The following is a 27,900-nucleotide window of genomic DNA, read 5'->3' as shown; positions in this document are numbered from 1 at the left end:
ACAAGTCTTGACTCACTAAGAGGCAGGTCAGCTACTGTCAAAGGGCAAGTAACCATCTGAAATGAAAAATATTTTCAATTCTCTTTGGAAGACACTTTTTGCTACAATGTCACCACTGAAAACCAGGAAGATGGCTGGGAAACATCAAGTTATCCCATCGGCCCAGCCAGCAGACTAGCTGTGGCATGTTTCTTAATTCTTTGTCCTATTCTTATTGACCTGACTGGCAGGTTGAATGAGATAAGCTTTCCTTCTGGTTTTGCACAAATGGTTTACGTTGAAGCCTCCATGCCTGCAACCAAGTGCCAACAATTGCCCTTTCTAGACAATCTTAGAGCCGGGACAAATGTGAGAAGTCCTATAAGCCGACACCTCGTTTAGAAAATGAGGATACCGAGGTTGGGTCAGAGAGCCTAGAATAGATGAGGTGTAGACGGTGTGGTATGGACGGGGAGGTGAATGCATGAACGGACAGACAGACGGATGGATACGAGCACAGGATGAGGCATCAGGAGCTCCTCATTTCTAATCCTGGCTTCATCACCAACTATTTCTCCCAACCTAAGCAGATCATGTCATTTCTCTGGGCCTGCTTTCCCTTATCGATGAGGAAATTAGCCCTGAAGCCTCTTTCAGGTCCCTTTTAGCTCTCAAAGTCATTGATTTCATGAAACAAAAGAACTTTTCAAAACTACTCAACTTGGTGATGCTGGGACCATTTTGCCAGAATCACCCAGAATTCATAGCACCGTAATAATGATAGAAGGGACTTGGGAGGTGTTATTAATCCATAGATTTGACACTGCCTGGGCATACTAATTTCTGTGCAATGACCTCTCTTAAAATTGCATTAGAAAGAATAAGTCACACTAGTAAAGACACAGTAACAACCGAAGTATCTATCAACAGACAATGAATAAAGAAAATGTGACACACGCACACGTGCACATGCACACACACACACACACACACACAGGAATATCATTCAGGCATAAAAAAGAAATCCTACCATTTACCATTTGCAACAACATGGATGGCCCTTGAGGGCATTATGTTAAGTGAAATAAGCCAAGCAGAGAAAGACAAATACGGTATGATCTCACTTATATGTGGAATCTAAAACAAAACAAACTCACAGAAACAGAGAGTAGATTGCTGGTTGCCAGGGGTTGGGGGTGGGGAAATGGGTCAAAGGGTACAAACTTCCAGTTATAAGATGAAAAAGTTCTGGGGACCTAATGTTCAGCACGGACTCTAGTCAACACATTTTTGACCAGAGACGTGTATTATGGCCACAGGAGTTAGTTTCTGCAAAAATCCCCCGGTCAATAATGTGTTAACAACAAAACTGCCAAGAGGGTAGATCTTACAAGTTCCCAACACACACAAACAAACTGTCACCATACGATGTGACGGATGAGTTAACTAATCTTACTGAGGTAATCATTTCGCAATATATGCATATATCAAATAATCATGTTGTAAACCTTAAACTTATACAGTGTTATAAGTCAATGATATCTCAGTAAAGCCAGGGGAAAATTCTGTTAACTTTCTCTTAAAGACACAAAACAAAACTGGCTGTGAGCAGAGTTTCATCAAAAGAAGTAGTTCCCACCTTGAATCAAGACATTCAAGTAATCGTAAGAAAACAGCATGCCTTTAGGCCTGCCTGGCTTCAGGCAGTGAATAGGAAAGTCAGCATTACCTAAGTCACCCTGGGAGACTGTGTGCATCTGACGTTTGTGTAGAAGCCCCTTGTGAGATGGAGACTATCCACCTAGGCCTCTAACACCTCTTTATATCATACGTATACGTATTCATTTAACTTAATTTGGTTTTTAAGTTAATTTTTCCCTAGACTCCAAATTCCATTTGGCAGGAAAGACTCTGTAAAAATGGGTGCCTTCTTGGAGCAAATCCCCTCTGCCTGCTCAAAGAGCCCTTCCCAATAATGACTGTCTTCTTAAGTCATAAAACAGCAGGAAGCAGAGTCAACTGTATATACAGGCCGGCCATGACAATCACATGTTTTTCCCTTCTGACTGCCAGTTCTTAAAAATCCAAGCGGCCATCATTTGTTTTCCAAAGCTCAACCACCATTAGTTCTTTGAATGTTACAGGAAATACTGCCTGTGGGGCAAAAACTGCCCTTCATTATGCCTGAGAGAAGAGGGGCAGCGGAAGGTATATGGAGGGGTCTCCTGGTTTAAGCTTCCTCCTCCAGGCAGGTCTACCTTTGAACTGTCCCAGAGATGGCTATTGTTTCTATTTTTATTTTTTTTTAATGTTTTTATTGAGATGTGGTTGATGTACAATATTATATAAGTTTCAGGTGTGTAACATAGTGATCCACAACTTCTAAAGGTTAGATTCCACTTACAGTTACTACAAAATATTGGTTATATCCCTATGGTACCATATATCTTTGTATCTTATTTATTTTATACATAGTAGTTTGTACCTCTTAATCTCCTACCTCTATCTTGCCCCTCCCCACTTCCCTGCTTCTGTTTTTAAAGATAGGGAACATACAGCCTCCTGAGTGAGCCTTTCTGGAAGTTTAATTACCCTCAAGGTCAATTGCCTTACACCTCACAACTGCCGGCTCCCCAACCCCATGCCTGCTGTAATCTGAGCCCGCTTCCTCTTTGGTCCTCTGCAAGCACCAAGGTACCTGTGTGGTGTGTCTGTTATGTTTAATGCAGGGTCACTAGGAGTCTTCAATTTGCCATTCCTACTTTGGAAACCTCCCAAGTTGGGTTTGGTTGGAACTGTGTGTTTCTGAGCCTGTGGTTTGCTTTTCACACAGAAATTGGAATCAGGGGATGCTACCAAGTCCCAGAGTTTCCTGAGTCCGGATATGGCCAGAACATCTCCAGGCGCTTAAAGAGAAAAATCTGCCCGGGGGAAATGAGGTCAGAAATAACGAGAGTCACGGAGCAGGCAAATGGCACCAAGGAGATGGTGAACGGACACCATGTCCTGCGGGGCAGGGGGGGTGTCCCTGGTGGATGTGGTGGTTCTCTGCTGGGTTCTGCCCACTCTGGGGTATGGGGAAGGTTGAGGCAGCACCCAGGATGGTTCTAGCGGGTGATCAAGATGCCATGAGACTGTGGCCAGGACTGTAGGAAAGACTGCCATGAGCTGCGGTGCTCACAAGATGACCTGCAGAGAGCCACGCCCCAGGGGTGACCTTAGAGCCCCCAGAGGCATCAGGCAGGTCCTCTGGAGGAATGGTCCTGGGGTAGGGGGTGCAGAGCAGCAGCCAGAGATGCAGGCAGGGAGGCTCTGCTGGCATTTCCTGAGTTCATTCTCTGTGCCGGGCACATACAGCATTGTATCATTCAAGCTGACAGAGAAGCTCCCATTATTATCCCCATTTTACAGATGAGGAAACTGAGGTTCAGAAAGGCTCCATAACTTCCTGAAGGCTTAAGAGCCTCAACCGGAACTCCACTTGTTTGCCCCAGAACCCAAATTCTTAACCACTTCATTTTACGACCTGTCATCCCTGCATCTCAACTTGCTGGCACGGTAGGAAGCCCTGTTTCTGACACCCTCAACCCCACCTTTTATAAAAATTAATAGAGAATATTAATTTTCCACTGGGGGTATGACATGGTTAGGAGGCATGCAGATGCTGGGTGGGAGCTCCAGTCAGCTCCACAGATCTGGAACTGGAACCCAGCCTCCATCCCAGGGAAGGGTGTGGTTCTGGAAAAGTGTTACTGTGTGTTTACTCAAAGATAGTCATTAAGTCACCGTGAAGACATTTTTCTGCAGACTAAACAACCCCACTCCTTTTATAAAAAAGCTTTCCTCACAGGAACTATTTTTTTTGTACCCTCTTTCTATATTTACTGGTTTTCTCTCAGGCACTCTTCTCCCCTCCCAGTCTCTATTTTAAACAATCCTGTAATAAGATTTTGATCTGTGGCACAAAAAGGAAAGGGTCATTTTCATAGATTTCATCTCCAGCCTCCAAGTGAATAAAAGGCCAGCATGGACGGTGATCAGTCCCTTGTGGTCCACTCTGACCCTCTGGCCTCTTTTGACCACCTCTGCCCCTGGCCAATCTTCCTTGAACTTTACCACGTATTCGGTCCTTAGGCCCATGCAGTCCTGAAATGATTCTGACATGCACTTGAGTCAGCCTGATTTCCTTTTGCCCTCCAAGAAGATGCTCCAAAAAAAGAGCCCAGCGCTCAGAGACAACTTTGAGGAGTGAGAGTGTCAAAAGGAAAATTCTCCCTCCCTGCAGGGGTCTGACATTTCCCTGTGGCAGAAGTTTTAGCCACATCTGAGTGATGCTGATGGAACACAAGGGTTCTGGTGCCTGAGTGTACCAGCTGGGAGGGGAGGTGCCAGCCCCGAGGGGCGGCCCACTTACTTCGAGGTTCTCGGGGTCCATCCACCGTGATTTTGATGGCTCTGTGGTAGGTGGCGACTTGTGGTGGGTTTGTGAAGACGGTGATGGTCAGAGTGAAGCTCTTTCCTGTTGGAACACAAAAGAGGGCAACGAAGAATGAGGCAATGGCCGGAATATATCTGCTGGGCAATTCAAAATTAATTTATGATTTCCAGCCCTCACGCTGGAAAGGTGGCAGGACTTCAGCACACATTACTGGTTTTTCCAATACTCCTTTGAGTTTGGCTTTGCTTAAATTTTGGAATGTACACCTACGTTGTCTAGATGTGACACTTCCCTTAGTCACGTGGCTTTTGTTTAGTCATGAATAACACAGGATCAAGAGAGATTCAGATGTGTTTTCTTTCAGGTCGGGACCCCAGGGACATAGAGGCAGATTGACAGCTGTCCACTCCTTGCCCCCAGGTCCTCCCTTTTAATAAGCTCAGAGCAAAAGGAGGAAAAGAAACCATTTCTCTCTTTGCCCTCTAAACTTGTTTGTACCTCCCAGGATTAGGAAAGATAGAATTCCTAAGTTTGAGGCTAGGCTAAATTGGAGCGATTCTCTCTATGTTAAAAAAACTATTTGCTGGTTGATTCTAAATATTGTTTTGAAAGGCCAGATGTTATTATAGGCACTCATGGGGTTGGCCAGACAAAATTTATATTCAATAAATGGATTTAAGGATATGTAGCTGACAGATTGAGATTCAATGACAACTGTTAGCGTAAATGCGCAGATGGATTTCCATCTAAGCATTTTATACATACTTAAGAAATGCAAGCATGTCTTCATTGCATAGGTCGAATGCAATGCTTTTAATAATTTTTAAAAATTGTTTTGAAATATATAATTTATAATAAAAGTATTAATATATAAATACATTAGTTACTTAAAAGAATTTCTTCTTTGCTAAGCAGTTCAGAGAATGCCCTCTGGTTTTGAATTCTGGCTAGCTGACCTTTGACAAGTCACTAGCCCTCCCTGTGCCTCAGTGTCCTTACATGGAAGATGGGCACATATAACTTCTCCTACCTTATCGAATTTGGGGAGAGGTTAAATGAATTAATATGAGTAAAATCATTAAAATAGCATCTGGCACATGGTATTCAAAGGTGTGTGTGTGTATGTGTGTGTGTGTGTGTATGGGGGAGGAGGAGGAGAGAGAGAGAGAGAGAGAAAGAGAGAGAGAGAGAGAGAGGCACAGCTCTTCCTGCAAGAGAGTTAGAAGATTTAGGTTCCTGTACAAATATTTGACCTCTCCAGATCTCAGTTTCCTGGTTTGCAAAATGAAGGCGTTCATGGGATACATACAACGTCACCTTTAACTCTGATTTTATCTTCCTTTATCTTTTTAAGATTTTTTTTTTTTGACGTGGACCATTTTTAAAGTCTTTACTGAATTTGTTACAATAGTGCTTCTGTTTTATGTTTTGGTTTTTTGGCCCCAAGGCATGTGGGATCTTAGCTCCCTGACCAGGGATGGAACCCGCACCCCCTGCATTGGAAGGCGAAGTCTTAACCACGGGACCACCAGGGAAGTCCCTGGTTTTATCTTCTAGATGAAATCCCAGTGCCCATCTCCGTGTGTAGGCGTGTGCCTGTGCCAGGGGTGTTTCCCCGGCTGCCTGCAACTTCAGCATTTCAGAGATTCCATGAAAACACTATATTTCCTTCCTAGGGCTGCTGTAACAAATTACCACAAACTGGGTGGCTTAAAACAACTGAAATTTACTGTCTCCTAGTTCCGGTGTCCAGCGCTAGGAGACAATAAGCTGAGGTGTTGACGCAATTGCGGTGTCGACAGGGCCGTACTCCCTCTGGGGAAGAATCCGTCCCGGCCTTGTCTGGCTTCTGGCGGTTCCCAGCAATCCCTGGCATTCTTTGGCTTGTGGCAGCATCACTTCACTCTCAGCCTCCTTCCTCATGTGGCCTCCCTCCCTCTCTGTCCTCTGTCTCCAAGTCTCCCTCTCCTTACAAGGACACCAGTCATTGGATTTAGGGCTTACCCTACTCTAGTATGACTTTATCTTAACTTGATTACATCTGCAAAGCCCCTATTTCTAAATAAGGTCACATTCTGAGGTCACCCACGGACATGACTTTTTAGGGAATGCTATTCAACTCAGTCCAGACACCAAATGTCATAGAGTTCCAGTCTTGGCACTACAAGTGACAACTACTCTCTATGTACCTGTGGGTTTTACCCCCAGGACAGTCCCACTCCTGTGGCGGCCCTCCTACAACCATCCTATTCTTGTTTTCTTAATTTTTAAAAACTTTTTATTAGAGTATAGTTGATTTACAATGTTGCGTTAGTTTCAGGTGTACAGAAAAGTGATCAGTTACATATATATATATACTTTTTCATATATATTCTTTTTCAGATTCTTATCCATGATAGGTTATTACAGGATATTGAATATAGTTCCCTGTGCTATACAGTAGGTCCTTGTTGTTTATCTATTTTATGTATAGTAGTATGTATCTGTGAATCCCAAACTCTTAATTTGTCCCTCCCTGTCCCTTTCCCCTTTGGTAACCATAAGTTTACAACCACCCTACTCTTGATTTCCTAAATGACAACAAAGAATCACTGTCTTCCTAATGTTGGCCTTTTCAGGTCTGTGTAACACTTACAAGTTTTCAAGCACTTTCCCATATACTATTTTATTTGGTTCTCACAACACTCTCATGAAATAAACAAGACAGATTTTATTGTCCTTGGTTAATAGGTAGCAAAGCTAAGGCTCAGAAAGGGTGAGTGGTTTGTCCAAAGTCACACAGCTTGGATACATGGAAAACCCAGATTTCCAGCTTTGTGCTTCACATTATTGTCATGAGGTCCTAAATCTCTACCTTCAAACTCAGTGGTACCAGCACCAGTAATCCAGACTCGTGGTACCTTTTCCATGCTCTGCCCCTGCCCCCAAAAGCGAAAACAGTCCTGGTGACACTAATGTACCCAAACTGTGCTCAACAGCTAATTGAAAGCCTGGGTTATAGTTCAAAGGCAGTTTCTAACTGAGCTGAATTTGGGCTCCTGGCGCTTACCCTGGTTAACCACAGACTGGCCTACTGAATCGGGAAGGAAATTCAACCAAAGTGAATATTTGTGAAATCGTTGCTAGTAATTATAATTCTACTATTTTATGCCCATCATTTTACGTGCAGTCAAGAAGTGTCTGTTCAGTAAAAGCTACTAGGTGGGGCATTTTGGCCACAGTAACTGTGGCTCACGAAGGTGGGGTATTCCGGTTCGCGTCCTGCACAACGGACTATTGTTTACAGCCTTGAGCACCAGGACATCTGCTTATGACCTCATAGACAGAGGCAATAAGAGATGTCATTTTGCTCATAGGTGTGTGTGACATTTTTCCACTTCAGGAGAACTCTGCCATCTGCTTCCTTGTATTCTTCCGAGCAGACCTGGCACCAGACTTGACACCTGGGGACAGCCACCCAGTGGGCACACTGAACCCTCGGAACGATGCCCTCTGTCCTCTTCCCTCCGCCCTGGCTACGCCCCCACCACGCCCCACCACGCCCCGGCTTGTCCCTGCCGAGATGCAGCCCTTCTTAGCCAGCACCTGCAGCAGTGGTAGCTGCACCTAGAGCATGCGTGTTATTAACCAGATTCCGTCATCAAAATGACCTATGGGCCTGGTATTTTAAGTGTGTGGGTGTGGAGAGCAAAAGCCTCTCAAGTGTTTTTCTCAGCAAGCTGTGGCCAGGCTAGTAAGAAGGTAGGGGAGAGCAAAGGAGGACGGATCGTCTGAATAACCAGCGAAATCAGCTTTTTGGGACTAACTCCAGGGTTGGGAGATGGGGCTGCCGTAGAAAGAGCTGATGTTCCCATTGGTAGCCTGAGCGGGTCCTTGCCTGGAGAGGCCGGAAGGCTCCTTGCCGCCCTGGATTTGGCCCATCGGGTGAGTGAGCAGAGGTGCCCCCGGCTGTGCTGCTGAAAGACTGCAGCCCTGGGCTCCCCAGGGGGCAAGCTGCAGGGTCACAGGTGCCCTGCGTGGGGATTCACAGCGGAGGGAGCTAAGGAAAGGGGGTCCCTGAGACCTTCCTTCTCCTGCTCACGGAAACCTCACCCAAACAGCACCATGAGTTCTGGCAGGTGGTGTCCAGGAGGAATGCTGTGTAGAAGCACAAACAGCAGGACTGAATAAGAAGGCGGGAAGAAACAGTGAAGGAGAGAGGGGCTGTCTTGACTTAAGCCTGGAAGCAGCAAAAGATAAGAACTTGATTATACAAGTTCTTGATTATACAAGTTGATATATACAAGTTCTTGATTATACAAGTTCTTGATTATACAAGTTCTTGATTATACAAGTCCTGTGGAAGTGCCAAGGCATGGGGTGCTAGTTAACAGTGAGGCCCACCTGGGCTCAAACCTCAGCTCTGCACCTGGATAGCTGTGTGACCTTGGGCAAGTTACTTAACCTCTCTGGGGGCCTCATCATCTGTAAAATAGGGGTGATAACAGTCCTCCCATCTCATACCGATGTTATGCAAATTAAATGAAATAATGAATCAGCAAATATCAGTTTAATTATCACTAAAGATGTGACAAACATGATTCCACAAAGACCAGAGCTGCGGGCAACCCTGTGAGGTGCAGCTGGCAGCGAATCGACGTTGAGGTCTGATGGTGGGAGGTGAGGTGAGCCTCAGCGTGCAGGAGGTGGTGCCGATTGAGCCCCTCCAGGCCCATCCTCTCTTCTTTAGGAATTTCAGCAAATGCAGGCAGCAGAATGGGGCCTAAAGACCCATCGGGGAAAACTGCACGTTCCACTGGAACTTCCACTTCAACGTCAGTCCTACTCCCACAAGCTGGCGACCTTTGTAGGGCACAATTACAACTGGTTGGTCCACTTTATAAACAAGCCGGGTCAAACGCTCCCCTCAGAGCATGTGTGGTCCCCCTCGATGCCAGCGTGTTCATCCAAATGCCAGTGCAAAATCCTAAGTGCTTTATTTAGTTGGGAGGAAGGTCACGGGGCGAGTCTTCCTGGGTATTTGCTGCCATAGCAGACTCTCCAGGGTGAGGCAGTGACAAAGCCCCAGGTCTGTGCTTTCTTAGGTCCCACATTTACAGGTCCCGGGGCTGCTGGACTCTGGCAGCCGGCTGTGGTCTCATAAAGCCACGGCTGGATGCTGCAGTTCCGCAAGGGCCCAGGGCACCACGCCACTTCCTCACCACATCTGGGAAGTGGCGAAACCTCAGGATTGCTGCAAATGGGCACCTGTTCCCCAAGGGTGAGGGTGGGGAGAGGAGCAGAAGGTGAAAAGGCGATTCAAGATCATCTCACGCCCTTAGAAGCTCGTGCCCCGTCACGTCGTGGCCACGTCTTCCTATGGCGATGGGTGTCTCCCTCCGTCCTCTTGTGATCGCCCCTCCCTAAGTTTGGTTCATGGGTAGCCAAGCCACTTGCGGTGGCTCCTCAGCCATTGGGTTCTGTTTCAGTCACTCTCCTTGGTGAAGGTTTGGACCCATGAGTCATCTTCTCCTTTTTGGGCCAGTTTAGACGGGGTGTGAAACTTGCCCTTTGTCACGCAAGGGGAGGCTGTACACACGCAGGACCATGTGCTGAGGGGGTCGCAGAGCTTAGGAAACGAAATCACGACAGTTTCCACTCATTTGTGCATCTCTGCGGGGAAACCGGTCATGCTCACACACTTTAAACACCCAAGAGAGGGAGAAAGGGAAAGTCAGAGAAAAAAAAATAAAAATGCAGCTTTTGAAAACCAAGAAAGCCAGGGAAGGCTCAAGTTTTGCTCTTTGCAAATTCTGGAAATCCCAAAAGATTCTGCGATGTTGCAGGAAGATTTCTCCTCTTACCATGTAGTTTGTGCCAGGTCTAATTTTAATCACAGATAACTAAGTATTATAATGAACAAACCCTCAGATTCCAGGAGAAACCTGAATCAGGGGTATTTTTCACAAAGTACCTTTAATTTATGTTTCTCGCTTTTCCGCTGGAACAACCTAACGGCCAAAGTGCACGTTTTTCTGCTCATCCATTTCCTTACCCAAACACTTCCCACTATTTTTGACAGTGGGGCTGTATAATTATTTATTTGGGGATTTCTGAATAGAGGACAGATTCTTTAAGTTGTACAGAATCTCCCGGTTTCTCTGCATTGAATTGAGGCGACGATGTCGGTGGGTGTCCACTTGGGTGTAAAGCGCCGGTGTTTACAATGTCCTTACCGATGGCACCTGCAGCCACGCAGGCGAAATGTACGGGGGAGGCCCCAGCTATTGGTACAAGGATAACCCCGCAAAGTTGCCTGAAAGTCAGGTGCTGAAAATACAGAACTAAGCTTTCCATAAAAAACAGCATGCGTTGAGTATGATGCAACACTTGAAACATAGCAGTTTTACTTAGAGAAAACCAAAAACATGCCAAGTGTTTTCTCTGGAGCTGGTCTACAAAAATGAGTTAGTTGTGTGAGGACAGCAATGGTGTTTTATTAATCTTTGCATTTTCTGTTCTGAGGCAGTAAGAACAAAATGTTTGATAAATGGATCAATGGATTATTCTGTAAACTTTGTTTGACAGCTGGTTCTTTATGAGGTCTGACTTCACTTGGAAGGCTCAGTTCTCCCTTTTGGTGGCATGGGTGTGAGCCCAGCTTTACTAAAGGGTTGGATGGGCAAGGCTTTCTCTTCATGAGGCGCACTACCGAACCCCAAAGAAGCATGATGCTCTCACGCTATTTTTGCACTTCCCTTCCCCAGATGTCATGGCCCCTTTCCGATCTTCCTTTTTTCTTTCGGTGTCCCAGTGCCTGAGCGTCTCGGATGAGGAACCAAGTTTTAATCCTTTTAGCCCAAACACCTCCAAGACCCTGAATTCACAGCCTCTTTAGGTCAAGGCCACGCCTGCTGCCCTGTACTTCCATCCTGGAGAACCCTTTGGTTGGCACACCCCAATTCCACAGTTTCCACCCAACGGGCCAAATGCCACACAGGACAGGTGACCAAAGTGACCTCCTGGGGCTGGCCTAGTCCTAGCCCTGACCTGCTGGTGCCCATAGCCCAGTGCCTCAAACACACAGCCCAAGGCCACATGCCACCACGGCAGAGAGGTCCGGTGTGTGTGTGGGGGGGGGTGGGGGGTGGGCATTTTGGAGGGAAGGTAGCGTCAGGGTCCTCAGTGCCTGCTCTCCAGGCTGTTCGCATCCATAGCTCTACTGCAGGAAGCTGGGAGGGCAGGTGGGGATGGAGGCCAAGTAGGAAGAAGAAGGAAGAGACCTCTAGGCAAGGCTGTAGGGTGTGGTAGGCGGGGCCTGGAGGGAGCTGATTTCTAGACATGGTGACATTTACCGGTGGTGGGTTTGCAAACTGGATATACAGTGACCCCTCCGTATCCACGGGTTTGGCATCCATGAATTCAACTAACCTTGGATCCCGTCTCTAAGGTCCCAAGCACCCTCCAAAAAGCCCTGTCTGCTCTTCAGTCTGCAATCCCAGCATCTCCGTACCATTTGTATCTGGTGATGTCAATTCCCTGCTTAAAACCTGCTGGGGGACCAGACCAAATTCCCAATGTGGATGTCAAGGCCCTTACCAGCTCTCTTGGCCAGCTCGGTGTTCCTCCCCAACCCTGTTTTCTGTGCTTGGACACTCTTCCTGATGCCTTCAGCTGGTAGCCCCCTCGTCACCCTGAAACATCTCCACTGAGATGACAAGCTGTCCAGAGAGACCCCTAAGCTTGTAGTGGGTTATGCACCCAGCTGTGCATTTTGCTTCCGTCACTCCTTTCACTATGGTGCTGGCCACTCAGAACAGTGACATCTGCTTAACTGCGGGCCCCTCGCCGGCCCCGGCATGCTGTGGCTTCTCTTTAGCTGGCCTTTGTATCTCCAGTGCTAGCCCAGCGCCTTGCAAGCAGCAGGTACACAATGCACATCTGATGAATGAATGAATGAAAGAAAGACCCCCATGAAATGACCTCTGTGGGTGGGGGACAGCTCTAATAAAGTAGCCATGGGCACTATAGTTCCCTGATCGAACAGGGTCCGAAGCCTGTGAGCAACTCACTAATGAAAACAGAGAACACAAGGTCCATCACCAGGCTGCTGCCCGGCAAATGCCTGGGATGATTATATTATTATTATTCCTTCATTTATTTATGAATATTTATGAAATTCCTGCTGTGTCTCAGGCACTCTAATTTTACAAAGTACCTCGGAGGATAAAGGAATATAGATTCCTTGCCAACGAGGAGTGGACAATGGAAATAGCGTTGTTCCTGCCTTTCTGACTCAGGGAGACACGGGCTACCTCCTGCCCACTCTCTTCCCTCCTCCCTCGGTGACTCTCCCACAGAAGGAAGAACGATGCGGCGGTGAGTCATAGCTCTTTCTTCCTAAGTTTTGTTACACACACCATCTCATTTTAATCACCCTAATAGCCTTTTGAGGTACACATGAAGAGCACTGTCATACCTATTGTACAGATGCGGAGACTGAGGCCGGCACAGCTAAGTGAGTCCGGCAAGCACACCACCTTCTCATACTTTGTCACACTACCTTCCAAAGACCCGCAGAATCGCCACAAATAGATGCGTGTGTTTCTATGTTGTTATCATGAATCAGAGGACTATTAAATGGGACACAATGGCCTTAGTGGACTCCAGAGCCCATGGATTTGGGCAGAATGCAAGATACCTCTCCAAGCAACAGCCAGATTGATCGATTCTCTGTCGACATGTGACCAAAAAAGAAAACCACGTGTGGATGTTGGCTTGCGGTTTCTGAAAATGCTGAGATACAACCTTCAAAGGCTTCCAGGGGAACAGCCAGGATGTCCTGAAGTGTGGTCCAAGGCGAGCTGCCATGGCACCACTATAAAACTCCCCTCAACCTGGGTGGAGTCAGCAACTATGGTGCAGGAAGAATGTGATGCTGCTGGGTGCCAGCCTGCGGAGCCCGGCAACAGGACAAAGGGATTATTCTGCTTCATTGTGAAAATGCAGTGTTTATTGTAAAAATACGATTGGGAATTAAAGGGGCATGTATGAATCATAAATATTGGCATGCTGTTAATGTTTGGGCAAAAGAGTTGGAAGGACTAAGTTGGGAGAACTTCTTTTCGGATTACAGTACATATTTAATTTCATCTCTTCCATTGCTGATCTGAAATCGCAGTGCCCGCTGCGCATAAATAACCCTTCCGTGTCCTGAGAGCTGGCTCTATGGGGCCGAGGGATCAGCATAAGGGTTGATGTTCCCTCCCAGAAAAGTCATTCATTTAGACAAACAAAAAAAGCAGGTCCCGGTTGCATTGTTTGTTAGGAGCTCACAGAGTTGCCGTCAGCTTCCCTGCAGAGTCAGTCACAGCAACTGATCTTACCATGAAAAGTAGTAACCCCTAAAGTCTGTGTTACCTCAGGTAATACTCACTGTACCCCGCCCCCTTTGGACAAAGGCTGAATCGGGCTCAGACAGGTCAAGTGACTTGCCCACAGACACACAACCCTGAGCCAGTGTTCTCAGTCAGTGTTTCTTCCCCCCGCCTCACCCCCAGGAAGCGACATTTGGCAAAGTCTGCAGACACTTCTTGTTGTCACCACCCATGAATGACATGGAAGGAATGCTCCTGGCTACTGGGTAGAGGCCAGGGATGCCACTAACCATCCCAAAATGCAGAGGATGGCTCCCACGACAAAGAATAAACAGCCCTAAACGTTGATGGCGCCCAGGGTGAGACACTGTCCTCCCAGGAAGAATTCAGTAATAGCCATGTGCTAACCACTATGCTCTACTGCCTAGAGTAGGCAGAGTCCTGGGGTAGTCACTCATCTGGAGATATTTAATGAGTCCCCACTCTGTATCAGGCACTGGTCTAGTGACTGGTGATACCACACAGTGCTGTTCTAGTTAAAGGCGGGATCTCTTGTGTTTTGAAAATTCTTGGAAGGCCACCTCTTGGGGAGTCCCACGCCCATCTTCATCCTTTCCCTGGCGCTGGGGTCCCAGCAACGCAGTGCACCAGTGCGCGCCTGCCTGCCACAGCTGTTCCCAAGCTCCTTCCCCAGTGACCTTCACTTCCCAGAACGTGGGCAGCGTGGGGGCTCCGTATAGCCCAGCTCAGACGCCGCCTGGGAATTCCCAGGAGGATAGCTAACTCTTACAGGTCTCAAATGATTTGACACACAATTGATCTCCACGCCGAACCTGGGAGCTGGTTGCTTTACTGAGGAAAACTTACAGGAAATAGAAGGGGCAGGAAAGTTCGGAGTGAGGGCCCCCTGCAGAGTAAATGCAAACAAACAACCAACTAGAGACCGCAGTCACAGCAAAATGTATTCAAGAAATTCCACCTGTAGCAGGCACCACTGTGATTCAATGAGAACGCCTAGAGGACTCTTTTTTTCAGACTTTTTTCAAGTCATCTTCCCCTGAATCTTCTTGTATTATAGAAAATAGGTGATAGCAGAACCAACACGTAAGGGCAGGTGGGAGAAAGCTCCAGAAGAACCCAGCCCTCTGTCTGTCCGTGGTCCCTGCACACCTAACACGTGGGCAGCAAACCAGGGCTTCCTAGGGATGGACGGCAAATCAGCCTCTGTCCCGTCCCTACTCCTTTCATGCATTGCCCTTGGGTGTGCAAACTGACTCCTTTTCGGAGTCTGTAAGGTATTGGTCAGTGATGCATACCAGGACCTTGCTTTTAGCCCTTTTTAGTTCAAGTGGACACTGTCCACTCACATCAATTCATGTTCCTGGATTAGTGGATCTGTGGCCCCTGACTGAAGCCTGATGGGGAGGAGGATGGCAATGAGAAGCCAGCGTGCACTTTCACTGTTTCTGATGGTCCCTGTGGACCTGCACCTGTGTGGTATTCCTGAGGGAGCAGCTGTAAGTGGGGGGAGTCCTCGAGGGAGAACTTTCCCTGCCGGGTGGCCCCCTCCACCTGCAGCCTCTACTTCTGGCTGCCACACATCCTCCAACCCAGGAGATGCCAAGATGGTGCGGTCCTATGCACACAGAACTCTAGTATATTTTCATATTTAGAAAAAGACTAATATGCAGTGATGCTCTCTCGTTTTTGTTTTTGTTTTTGTTTTTTATTCTGTGTGAACTGAAGTTTTTCATAAGTCTGGTAAAGAGGCAGAAAGTGTTAGGGAAGAGAGGAGACATTTTATGACTTATGATCATTCGTGTGAGGCCAGCCCGGGGCTTCTCAGTCTCAGCGTGACTGATGCTTTGCAGGGGTAGGGCTGTCCTATGTGCTGTGGGAGTCACTCTACCCACTAGATGCTAGGAGCACGCCTCACCCCAGGGGTGACAACCAAAAATGTCTTCAGATATTGCCAAACGTTGGGACCCTCCGAGGGAGACCAAATTGATAGGCAGATTGATAGATAAGATCTACCAACTATGACCTGCCCTGAGGTTTCAAGCAGGACTGGGAAGGCAGAACATCTGGACAGACCCAAGTGCCATAGGTGCTGGAAATACACCACGTAAAGAGGCCAAAGCTGTATTAGGATATGAGTTTAGACTGTTTCTCATTAATTACAGATAGATGGATAGATAGATGGATAGATAGTGACTGTACTCCATATAATGGTTTCAAATAGAATGAAGGAAAAACATCTCTAAAAACCCAAAACCAATGCCTAGAGCAAACTGGAGTGTTTCCACCTACAAACAGGCCCCTCCCTCCTTGCCTTCTCTGCTGAGATCTGATAAGCACACAGTTCACCAACTGTGCTCAGATGCCTGTATTCCTGTGTATAGCCTTTGTTTGAGCCAAGGAGAGTCTCCTTTGTTTGCATAAGGTGACTCAGTTAAGGCCACACACCACCCGCGAGGGTGCTGGCCAGACCTCCCATTCACCAGACCCAGAAGCATCCTTGGATCCGGAAGCTGGGGGGAGGGTGCAGCTCTGCAGGCTGGGCTGCCCCTACATCCTTAATGACGCTCTTAAATCTCAAGGTAAAAGCAGGGATTCATCTAAGTTGAGAAACAGACAGGAAATTTACTTACATCTTTGAGAAAAACACAGTTTAAGTGGCTCCTACATGAATGTTTCTTCACCAAGGGAACCAGGGGAAACACATTTTGAATCCAGTGGCAGGATGGCCACCGGGCCTCTCGAAGGAGGTTGTTGGGATCACCTTCTGATTTATGGGTCCTTCAACTACCTGAAACCCTCATTGGAGGAAGTTCAGTGACATAAAATGGAGTTCTTAAGTGGGATACGCTGCTCGATATAGCCTAATAGAGACTGGAATGTGCTGGAATCCCAAATGGGCACCAGCAACAGGAATGCCATGGCAAGCTCGGTTCTTAACATGGACCGAAATACATCTCTGTTGAAAGTGGGACTCACATCAGGACCAGTGACGGAGGGTGGGCTTTGCCTGAAGTCCACTAACGCATGCTTATAAACATAAAATCTTGAATGCCCCAAGAGTGAGCTGATAAAACTGGCACCTTTGAAAGTATTCACGGGCAGCTCATTAAGTCCACACTGCTCACGTATTAATTCCTGTTAATTGCTTTACTGGGGCTTCAGATGAGAAGACCTTGTTAGTATGGATTTAGTCCTCAAAGATAATTTGGTCCAGGAAGTCTTCTCAGTGGTAGTATGGATGGACACACACACACACACACACATACACACACACACACACACACCCTTCTGGTTGAAAGTCCACGAAATCCTTCAAAACCACATAGCCTCTCCATTTTGACAGTACATGGTTATTCATGAACATCCCCTTTCTCATCTGAACATGTTTTGTAATCACCAACAGAAAGAAAACAATCGTCAGACAATATACCATCTCTCTTTTCAACAAGTCATTTTTCTTTAAAAATAATAAAGAAAAAGAAACAGAATATGTTCTTCCATAACCAGTCTTCTCCATCCTCTCTTGCCCCTCGCCAACCAGCACAAAAGAAAATACAAAACTGACTCATTAGAACCAGAGCAGCAGTGCAGCCGTTGGCCGGATCACTGTTTATGTCTATAATGCTTGCTGCTGAAACAGGAAGCTCTAAAAATCACTCAACCATTATTTCTCTCGGAGGCACTTTCTGATTGATAGTCTTCTGTCCCCACCAAAAAGGGCTGCCTCAATCCAAAGCAAGCCGGCTGGCAAGGAAGGGGTTTGGGGGAGGGGTGGTGGAGAGAAGTCCAGCTTCTGCCCCCCATCAGTTCTTAAATACTGTTCGTATAAATAACCTCAATTTAAAAAAGCTGTCCAACGCCATCAGCAATGCCTGGCACTTCATTAAATCAGCAGGAAAACCATGAAGAGATCAATTGCAAAGCTGCGTGTTCCAGGCACAAGCAGTTCTCCAGAAAGCTCTCCTCTTTGCCATGACACCAAGCGGGACAGGGACTGCTGGGTGGTGGTTTGGGGGAGGGGTGGGAAGCAACTTGCTTTGAGAAAGTGCTTTTACTCTTTTACGGGCAAGTTGAAACAGAATGAGAAAGCTGATCTCTAGAGATGAATTCTACATCAGATCATGGGCACTAGCTTTTGCCCTGCCATCGAAAGGCATTATTTGCTAGGGCTGCCAGAGACTGCGTGTATCAGAGGCTGGGTCTTTTCCCATCAATATTTGCCCACACCGAAGTCTGAAAACAGATTTCAGTACATATATAATTTTAAAATGTAGATCAGTAGCAACCCAAAAGAGGGGGAAAGTGGGAGAGTTGATTTTAACACAACTCTCCTCTTTTCCTTGTATTCTCTCCAGGAGACCTGACTGCCAGCTCATTATCTTGAATGTTATCCATGAAACAACACTGAGATTGTCAGATGAATTTTCCTCCCCCTACTATGTGAGTCTGTGATAAAACAGAGAATGACTTGGATCCTGTGATAATACTGTGAGTCATTCAGACCATTTCTCGGTAGTGACCACTCCATAAAGACACGTCTCTGCTTAGAATACCGGTACGCTCTATCCTTTTCTACATGTACCTTTCCTTCAACCACAGTCTATCACTCATCTGAAAGGCAGCCTCCCCACACTGTTCCCCGAATAACATAAAATACCTTAAGAATGAAAATGCCTTACGTAACAAACATTACACAAATATGCAATAACCCCGATTGTGACAGCGTAAATATTATGTCTGGGAAGACATCCACAGCAAGAACATAAGGAAGGAATTTCATTTTATAAAAGAGTTGGGAAGGGTACTTGTTTGAAAGTGGGCAAGATTAAAGTTGCCAGGGAGATCAGCATAAACACAAATGTCCACCAAGAAATTAACCCCAGTCCTAACGGATGGGGGAGCACGTGCCCTCTCTGGGCTGGTTGTGGAATTCGAGGTGAAGGTCTGCAGCTGGGGGGCCAGGCAGTCACTAGAGAGGAGGCTGCCCCTTCGATGACAAGACAAGCCCTTCTCCTTTGCAAGGGACCATATGCGTGCACACCTGATGGCCTCTCAAAAGTCTGGACCAGCGGTTTGACTGGGATCTGTTTTCCTAATTATACACACCAGGTCCTGGCTATAATAAAAGCAGGTGTAACCAAAACAGCACAGGGTGTAAGAAGAATGTCTAACTCATGTGTTCGTTTATTTCCTCATTTTCCAGTTATCTACAATGTGCAGCACAGCACTAGGCGAGCCCTCCATAGTCAAGGCAAAGATCCAGATTCAGAGATTCTTAGCTTGGCGGGTCCATGGATCCCCAGAAGGTCCATAAACAAGCTTCAGCGGCCCTGAAAACTGAAATTGTACAAGAAACTGTGTGTGTAAGTGCACGTGTGCATTTTTTTCCCCCTGGGGAGAAGGCTTCCAAGGATTTTCAAAATTATTCATGACGTTCCCAAAGGTTAAAAATCATAGTCTTAGGAAAATCAGAAGGAAATTTGCAGTGCATTCTCTTCCCCCATTTACGATGCGGTAGATAATACGGTCTGGTAGATTTCCTCTTTGGTTCTAAAATGAATTAACTAAGGCCATAATCCCTGATTGATCGATTCCTTTACAACTGATTAAGTACTCCAATAGCGACGGGAGCTCTCACAGATTTCACTGCTAAAGTTTCTTCAACGTCTCTCGGCTGCGGCCATGATACACTTTCTTGTAACTGAAAATACCCGTAGCACCTGCCCCGATGACAGATGTCAGCTGCTGCTAACGATCTCACCTCTCGATCCTGAACTGTGATTTTCTGGAGGTAAGGGATAGTCCCAGGACGTGTGTTTAAGTGTGAATTGTTCTGAACAAGAAGCAGTGTGCTCGGTGTCAGCTCCCCTCTTCTGGGAGCTGCTATTTCTTCTTCCATTGTAAAGGAACGGTTGATCTATATGGAGATACTGAATCAAAGGGAGAAAATTCCCAGGGGGAGATAGCCCTGAAGGAGAGATTTAAATTGTCAGGGCCGGAAAGGAGGGAAGGAAAGGAAAGGAAGGAGGAAGGTTCAGACTGCTGAAGCCTTCGCCAATACTTTTTAGGGGCCAGTGTTTTCAGCAAGGCTGTAAAAGCCGGATGGGCAGGTTTTCCCAGTTGCAGGCTGAACCCGAGGTTAGGAGCTGTGGTCCTGGACATCAGCCAGCACCCAGACAGATTGGTTTTGTCGAACAGAGAAAAACCCTTCCATGTTCAACCTCTGACAATTTCTACGCGGTTTTACAATCCCCAGGGACTGGCAGCTGAGACAAGAAAAGGGAGTTTCTTTTTCTACCCTTTATTTGGAACTGAGCACCAGGCCCCTTTGAGAATCCATCAGACCAGTGGCTTTTGACAGAATGGGAAATAGGCACTGAAATGTTCGGTGAGCCAACAGCCAGGACCTTCTCGGCCCCTGTGTGGTGTGTTGATGCCAATGTCATATTTTCAGACACATTTTCAAAACCAGAAAACGAAATAGTGGCTCGTCTTAAGATCAAAAATGAAATAGTGGATAGTCTTAAGATCACTTAATAAAACGTTATGAAACTTTTAAAGGACAAGATTCAGTGAGGTAGATTAAGACTAATTGTTAAAATGAGTGAGAGTCATCTGCTGTCTTCGTAATGGGAAGGAAATTGCAAAAAAAAAAAAAAAAAAAAAAACCAAACAAAACAAAACAAAAAACCTGGCAGGCTTTGATGTTGACACTTAGACTTGAAAGCGTAAAATCAAGTTGTATTCTACCACTATGGGGAGAAATTATGAGAGAGTCAAACTGGGCCTTTTGATGGCTCATTTTGTCTTGTAGTCCTAACCAAAAAAAAGAAAATCATTCAAAACTGACAATATACACAGTAACTGTAATTGGGCAAAACATTCATTTTGGGGTTCCTCTATTTTGGATTGCTTATTATCACGCGTGGGAAGCAGAGACTGCTCAAGACAGATATTGTCCATATATGGAGCGTTTCAATTAATTTTCTCGTTCCAGGTTATCAGAAGACAGCCCAGCCTTGGGTGCAGTTATTTTACTCTGCAAACTCAAGGGCATCCTGGCACGAATCAGGCAGCCAAAGGCAAACACTCCACACCTTGGGGAAACAGTTCCTTGTTACCCAAGTAAACACGAGCTTCTCTTAGTCACCCACTTGAAACAGACACGGCCAGTGAGGGGCGAGAAACGCCAGAAAAGAAAGCAGGCTGCTTTCAAAATTTCACTCTTTATCATCACCGACCTCCTGGGCCTTGCCAAAAAGCCACTACTGCACTTCTTATGGGAAAATGGCATGGGCCATTAAAGAGTTTCCAAAACTTCCATAACCAAAACCTGACCCGTAGACCCACATAGATGCATATGACGATAATATAACTTCCTCTGGAAATGCAACTAAATGATACTCAGCTGTGGCTTCTTAAGAACAGAAATCCACAGGAATTGACCTGAGGTGGTTACGAGGCTGGAAGGCATGGACCAGGCAGTAGGGCCTTTGTTTTTTATTGGCTTCTACTCATCTGAGGCCTTCAAGATGTTTTCTAAACACACATCTCTGAATCATAATGGGAATTCCATTTACTGAAAGGTGGGGACTTTTAATATAACAAGTGAACCCATAGAATGACTTGTGCCTTTATACCTTATAGCACCATTCATGCTTTCAATAAGTGGTGTAATTTTCTTGGTATTACCCTGTTATTAACATAGTGCTATGAACAAATATTTTCAATCACGTTATAAGTTTTTTACAATTTTCTCTACCTTTGATTCTATCTCGAAAATTCCCCAGACAGCTAGGATAGCACAAAAACAATAGCGCAAAGCAGCATGCCTTTACCCCCATTCCTCTTTGACTAATCAAATTCCCCCAAAACACAGACTTTCTTATATTTTTAAATGCCTTTATACAGACTAATGATTACTCTTATGTTTAAATGTCCATTGGTTGTACTTTTACTTTTTTTCAATACAAGAGTCAGCTACTGTTATTTAGGTTACCACGTCTTTTCTATCATACTCAAAATAACTTTTATTCCTAAGCTTATTCAATACTGTATTACAAAAATGAGATTTTCAAAACGAACTATCTTACCTCCTTCAGTTAAACTAATCCTACTTATTGCTATTTGTAAAATAGGACTAAGTTTCTTACAATACAAAGAAAACACAATATTTGAAAATAACTGGAAACCGGAGGAGATTACAATATGCCAAGATTCCTCTTTCTGCTCTAATACTTTGATAACGGGCACAGAAAAAGAAAACTACACATAGAACTTCACTGATGCAATCATTCCTCTGGAGAATCCAGTCTTTAATATTATTAGTACCTAAAATACTAATAAGGCATCCAAATTACATATAGGAAGGTCACATTGCCATCAAATTCACCAAGCCAGAATGTTACTATTTCTTCATATTTTACCATAAAAAATGCTTCCTTGAAACACATTTCAATCATCATTCACTATATAGCCCTTAAAGTTATTAGAAGTGATCATTTGAAACTCTGTCACTTGTCAAAGATAACACATGGGCCCTAAGTTAGAGGTTTCCAGTAAAGAGATATCTGAAAATTGTCAAAGAGAGAGAACCCCAGTTGCATGATCTTAGTTTCCATGATGGTAAGTTTTATATTTTTTACATTTTAGAAAAGATCTGAGAGGTCTCCTTGAAATTCACAATTCATGTTTTGCCTGCTCCAAATCAGTCTTAAACCAATTCCATAATAGAAAGCAATAGCGTAAAGCCAGATTCTGTTAAAAACATTAAATTTTAAATAAAAAGCTGATGTAGCAATAATAACGGGAAGAAATGACTGTGTTTCTAGGGAATCCCATCACAGAAACTTCTAGATGTTTTGAAATCTGGGTTTGTTGCTATGTAAATACTGGGTATTTCAAGTTCAGTTCTGACAGATACATACCTCTTCCACTCCGACCGACAAACCTGAGGTCATTGAATCTCGCGACTTGGTTTTTCATGGCCGCTGTTGCATTTCTCAGTTCGGCTGAGTAGTTTTCATCATTGCCTGCCATCACAGTGACCAGAGTGCCATCTGGAACGTCCCCCAGTGCCACCACCTAAACACCAGACATCAGGCATGTTAGAAACTTTGATGTCATTTGCATAATTATTCTAAAATTGAATGTATATTAAGTGATGCTTTTTAGTTTGCGAAGGAATGACAATCAGAAATTAAGCAAAACAACAGAAAAGTTCTTAATGGGAAGATTTACTTTAAATTCCACTATGCAAAGTTATAAATGTTTAAATAATAGAACATTCACCTGTGAGGCCACACAAGGTCACAGAGCTGGAATAACACTCACTATAGCAAGGACTTTGAAAAGCTATGCCTTCTCACGAATACAATCGTCTCTTAATTCTTCATATTTGAGAAACAGAATGTCTCGTTTTTTATAAGTTTATAACCTAACCCATCTTTCATTTGTCTAGACCTCCACCGACAGGCCGAATAGGGCGGATTTTGCCTTTTAGGTGTTTAAACTTACTTCTGCTAAAATTAAATTTGATTGCTACCACTGAATTGCTGACGATTCTTGAATGACTTAAACTCTCCCTTCGCAATTAGTTCATCCTTGTTGCCCCTACTCGCTTCTACTACCTTGATTTTCACTAGCAGTGAATTCTGGTATGCAAGAGAAAAAAAATCAGAAACATGCCCTTGGCTTAATACTAACTACAAAATCAACAGACCTCAGAGAAGAGGGGTGCTCACTTGGATGCGCCCCTCTGAATTCAGGAGCGGAACTATGTCGCATTTTTATATCTGTGAGTCCCAGAGATGTGTTAACTTGGGACCTTATAGATGACTGAGGTTTTCTCCAAACCCAGTTGATCTTGAAGAAGAATTCCTTCAATGTAACTGAATGTGAATGGATTTCTATCAGAACTACTAAAGTCAACCAGTAAATACATATTTTTTGACACTTAGGTAAAAAAAAAAAAAAAAGCAGCAATTTCAAGGTAAAATGCTTTAAAGGGCATGGCCCAAAGATGCTTCCTGCAGTAGTATCCATTTCTTGATCATCATTTGACCCTTCTAGAAACTATTTTCTTGATCAAAACATTTATTCTTAGCTATAGTCCCATTGTTTGTGTTTTTTAAGGTAGTTGTAGAATTTCAAATCAAGATGCCCCAAGCTCTGCGTATTCCTATCACTTGCGATACCCCTTATGGTACTTTCTCAGTCTCTAGTGAAATGTGTGCTCATCATTCCAATTATATAATCGTTTTGGGGGTTTTGGTTTTGAGCTGTGATAATAAAGCATTCTACAGTGATTATTCCTCCTTCTGTTTTCCACCTCCCCATTTTTACCTAATATTTGCTACATAATTTGGGGGGGTAACACCTATACTTCAGTCCTCTTTTTCTGTCTGTAAATAAGGCTGCCACAGGCTCCCTTGTATGATACAAAAGCCACGTTTCTCTAAATTCCCATCTTCATTGCCTGCTTCGTCATCACCCTTTCTCTGTGTCATCCAGATGACCATCTATTGTTTTTATTCCCGAGGATGCTGTGGCTCTTGGATTCTAAGGAGTACGATGGGGAAAATGAACCAACTCACTATAAGGGGTGGATGTACTTCCAACCCCAGGACTACACCAGGAGAATCAATTCTCACAGCAATAGGTAGGTATGTTCTTCATCTATTTTATCCAACTTGCACTCTTATCTTTCTTTCCATCCAAATGGACATGTTTTCTATAAAGGAAATTTAAAAACACAGCTATTTCTTCCCCAAGCACCCTCTAATTAGGTATTTAGAGCCCACTATTAGTATGTTTGTTGCTGTTTAGTTAAGAGCAGTAATATGACAATTCCCTTTTGTTTCAAAAATATTACTGAAATAAATCTCCTTGATCAGTTATTTAGTTATTGTTACCGTTTTTTCTATTCCCATAAAATATACTTACTTTATTCTGCTTTTCTCAGTCTCTTAAAAATCCCCCGTCCTTTTTTTCCCCACTGTTTTCACTTCCCTCTGTAAAATTAGCCCACAATGTTGAAATGTCCTCCTTGAAAACATATTTTTACTCCCTTTTCCCCATCTCCCTGTGATGACCTGGCATCTCTATTTTAATTCCACATTCAGTAAGCATACAGGGACCGGATCAACCACATGGTTTTCCAACTGAATAAGTCATTGTTGGTTAAATAGGTTAAAATAAATAAATCTTGTTTTATAACTACCAAATGTTTTCTAAATCACCTTCATCCTACTGGCCCCTCTCACAGGCTCCATGACTGTGCCTCACTCATCTTTCCAAAACGATCCTCGTCAGTAATACGGCAAATTCATGAGGACAACACCAAATAGAAACAAATAGAGAGTAAAATAATCATGGTGGCTAAACAAGAAAATGCTGTTGATGCTGGAATTTAAGACTAAACAAATCAGGAGTTTAACTCCTTCTTTTCCCTTTTTTTAAACTGTAGCAGGAGTCAAAGGTATTTCGGGGCTCAAAGATCATTTACTTGGCCTTTCATCGATTTTTCATGGTGGGGGGAAGGGAAAGAATATTAAATCCAGGAATATTACATTAATAAAGTATATCATCTAATTATTAGCAAGCATTCTTAGACTAGGAAAAAGAATTTAAATTTAAAACTAACGTGTCTATTAATTTGATACAGATTTGATCATTGATAGGCAATATGCAGAGATTTTTGAAAAAAAATCTAACTTCAAACAGAGAAAGAGAAGCAACTGGAATGAAAAGCTATAAACAATAGGTAAGGAAACACAAACATTTACATTTTAACACAGACCAAACAGACAAGAAGGGACTTGCTGGCCAAAGGATAGCTCATTTTTTTTTTTTTACTTCTCTGTTTTTAAAGTATCAGGAAGTTGGGCAAAATATCAAGCCTCGTCTATGTTACAGAACCTTCCCACACTGCTCTTGGTCGGCCTGTTCACAGTTCAAATTGGCATTTTAAACTAACTCTAATTAGGTTGAAATTACAGTCACAATTCATTTATTTCAAATCCCTTAATTTTCCAGTGTTATAAAGAAAGCTGTGGGGTGGAGCTTAACATTCAGCTGAGATGATATTTAATGCATAGCTAGGGGACCACGATCTTGCTGACACAAACATTACTCCTTTCTTTCCTATGAAAAGAATATTACTATCAGTGCCCAAGGCCTCTGAACTTGCTGAAGGCGTGTTTATGCCTTTGGACTCTGGTGTACCAGGGCCTAAATGAACTTTAATATTATAGTCTTACAAAATATATCCTAAGTCATCCAAACAGCCTTTTTGGCTGCTTCTGTAAATAACGGGTAACAGTAGCAAATTTAAGATTTTCTCGGTAGCAAAATAATAGATCTCTTCTAGGCTGAAAAATAAAGGTGTTTCGTGGGAGAAGGTGGGGGGCACTTTGGGGTCCAGGATAAGCAATTAGGATGACTGTAATCTATTTTAAGGAAAATTCATAACTTGAAATCTCCCTTTAGTTTCAAAGATTAAAGCTGAGGATTTACACGTATTCAGAAGACTCCTAAAGAATCACTTCAATGCTCTTTTCATCTATCATGAGACTTTATCACTGGTTTTCATTTTCTCCTCCTTAATACAGGGAATGTAATAATTCTTTACTGATTAACTTCTTAAAGAGATTGTCTGAGGCTTATACAAGATCCAAATTTTAAAGTAATAATTTCTATAGAAACTGCTTGGGAGGTAGGTGGTGGAAGGTGAGTACAGACTGGATTCAGGGACACACAGTGAATGAATCAAGCCGGATACAGTCATTTTTTTCAAGTTTAGCTTGCTTTATCCCTAATCTTTGCGCCTGTTGCCTCCCTGGAAAATTTGCCTGCTCCTTCCGTTATGCAAAGAGCAGGTCTCCTTCCGAAAGAGGCCCCTCTTTATGGGGACGGGAGTGGAGACAGATTATTCATCGAGGGGTCTGATTCCTCTGCTGTCCTTGCCTTTGCCCCAAATGTTCTCAAGACCCACTTGAACTTTTCTCAAGAGATCTATACCTTGATCTTTAACCTAGAAACGATCACTCAGTAAAACGGATCTTTTTTAAAGTGAATTTTGTCAAAAGTCATTTTAAAACGGAAACTTCTATGGTTATTAAGATTTCCGCTAAAAGGAATTCCCTGATGGCTCATGAAAACAATTTATATGATTTTTTTTTCATTCTTTTAGAAGAAAATAAATACTTTCATGTGGTGGCTTGAGCAACAACATCGCTTTAACTTCTGAAGATTCTCGCTTAATCACTTAGTGCTTGGGGTGTGGGTCCCTAGTAGAGGAGGAGAGATACAGAAGAGACTTGATTTATCCCAAAGGAAGCCACAGATCCCTAAGAACCCACACCCTTGGCGTGTCCAGAGCACCCGGTCTTAAAGGACCCTTTGGTTGATTATCAGCTTGTCTCCTCCCCTCTGTACTTATCTGAAAGTGACCCCAGGGCCCATCCCTGTCAGGTCCTCTGGAACTGAGGGAGAGCTGAGGAGGTCTGCCTGCTGAGTCTGTTTATGTAAAGGGATTAGAGTGATTTCAAATTGAAATGGGCTCCTAACCCAAACGTACAGAGCCGGAGGAAGGGACAGGAAAGCATCCAGTGGCTGCTCAAACTTATCCTCATTTTCATCCCCCTCAAAAACTCCTGCTTTCAGAAAACGGAGGCAATTCTACAGACACAGACAATTGCACTTTTTTTGGCTGTTTGTTTTAGAAATCATAATCTAAGTTTGGAAGGTATGTAAAGCTTAAAAATAAAGAACTCTGACAGTACTTTTTTTTAAAAAAGTGAACATTATTCATTGTAACTAACTCAAGATCCAGCGCAGGCTTGGAACCATAAAAAGCTTATATTAAATTAATCGCCTCTTAAGGGGACAATTATTTAACCAGATTTTTTTTTTTTTAAGAAAAAAGAGTAGCTGATCTTTACAGCTTCCCCCCCCCACCTGCTTTCCTCAGTCCCTGCAATGAACCGGAAATGACTGCACTGATTGTATTTAAAAGCCTGCCCCTTCTTCAACTCACCCAAGACAGAAGAACTGAATCCCCACCGCCGAAATGAAATGTCTGCTGTTTGCTGCCAGGGTGGCGGT

At 44.2% G+C, this 27,900-nt stretch overlaps 1 protein-coding gene across 4 annotated transcripts in view; it reads right to left on the bottom strand.

The window, feature by feature from the left end:
- The window catches only part of RUNX1 (RUNX family transcription factor 1), a 246,394-nt gene that overhangs the window by 62,867 nt on the left and 155,627 nt on the right, over positions 1-27,900 (bottom strand). For all 4 annotated transcript variants that reach the window (XM_022552945.3, XM_022552943.2, XM_022552944.3 and 1 more), the window contains 2 exons: positions 22,722-22,878; positions 4,394-4,498 (listed from right to left, as the gene is read on the bottom strand). In XM_022552945.3, the coding sequence (XP_022408653.1) occupies positions 4,394-4,498; positions 22,722-22,878 (262 nt within the window). The remainder of the gene's footprint in view (positions 1-4,393; positions 4,499-22,721; positions 22,879-27,900) is intronic.

This window comes from Delphinapterus leucas, chromosome 4 (genome assembly GCF_059928025.1).
Source record: "Delphinapterus leucas isolate spDelLeu-1000000601 "Yukka" chromosome 4, BTC_Dleu_Yukka2, whole genome shotgun sequence".
In the NCBI taxonomy this organism is placed as follows: domain Eukaryota; kingdom Metazoa; phylum Chordata; class Mammalia; order Artiodactyla; family Monodontidae; genus Delphinapterus; species Delphinapterus leucas.
The sequence above is the reverse complement of the archived record's forward strand: the minus strand, read 5'-3'. Positions and strand labels throughout refer to the sequence as shown.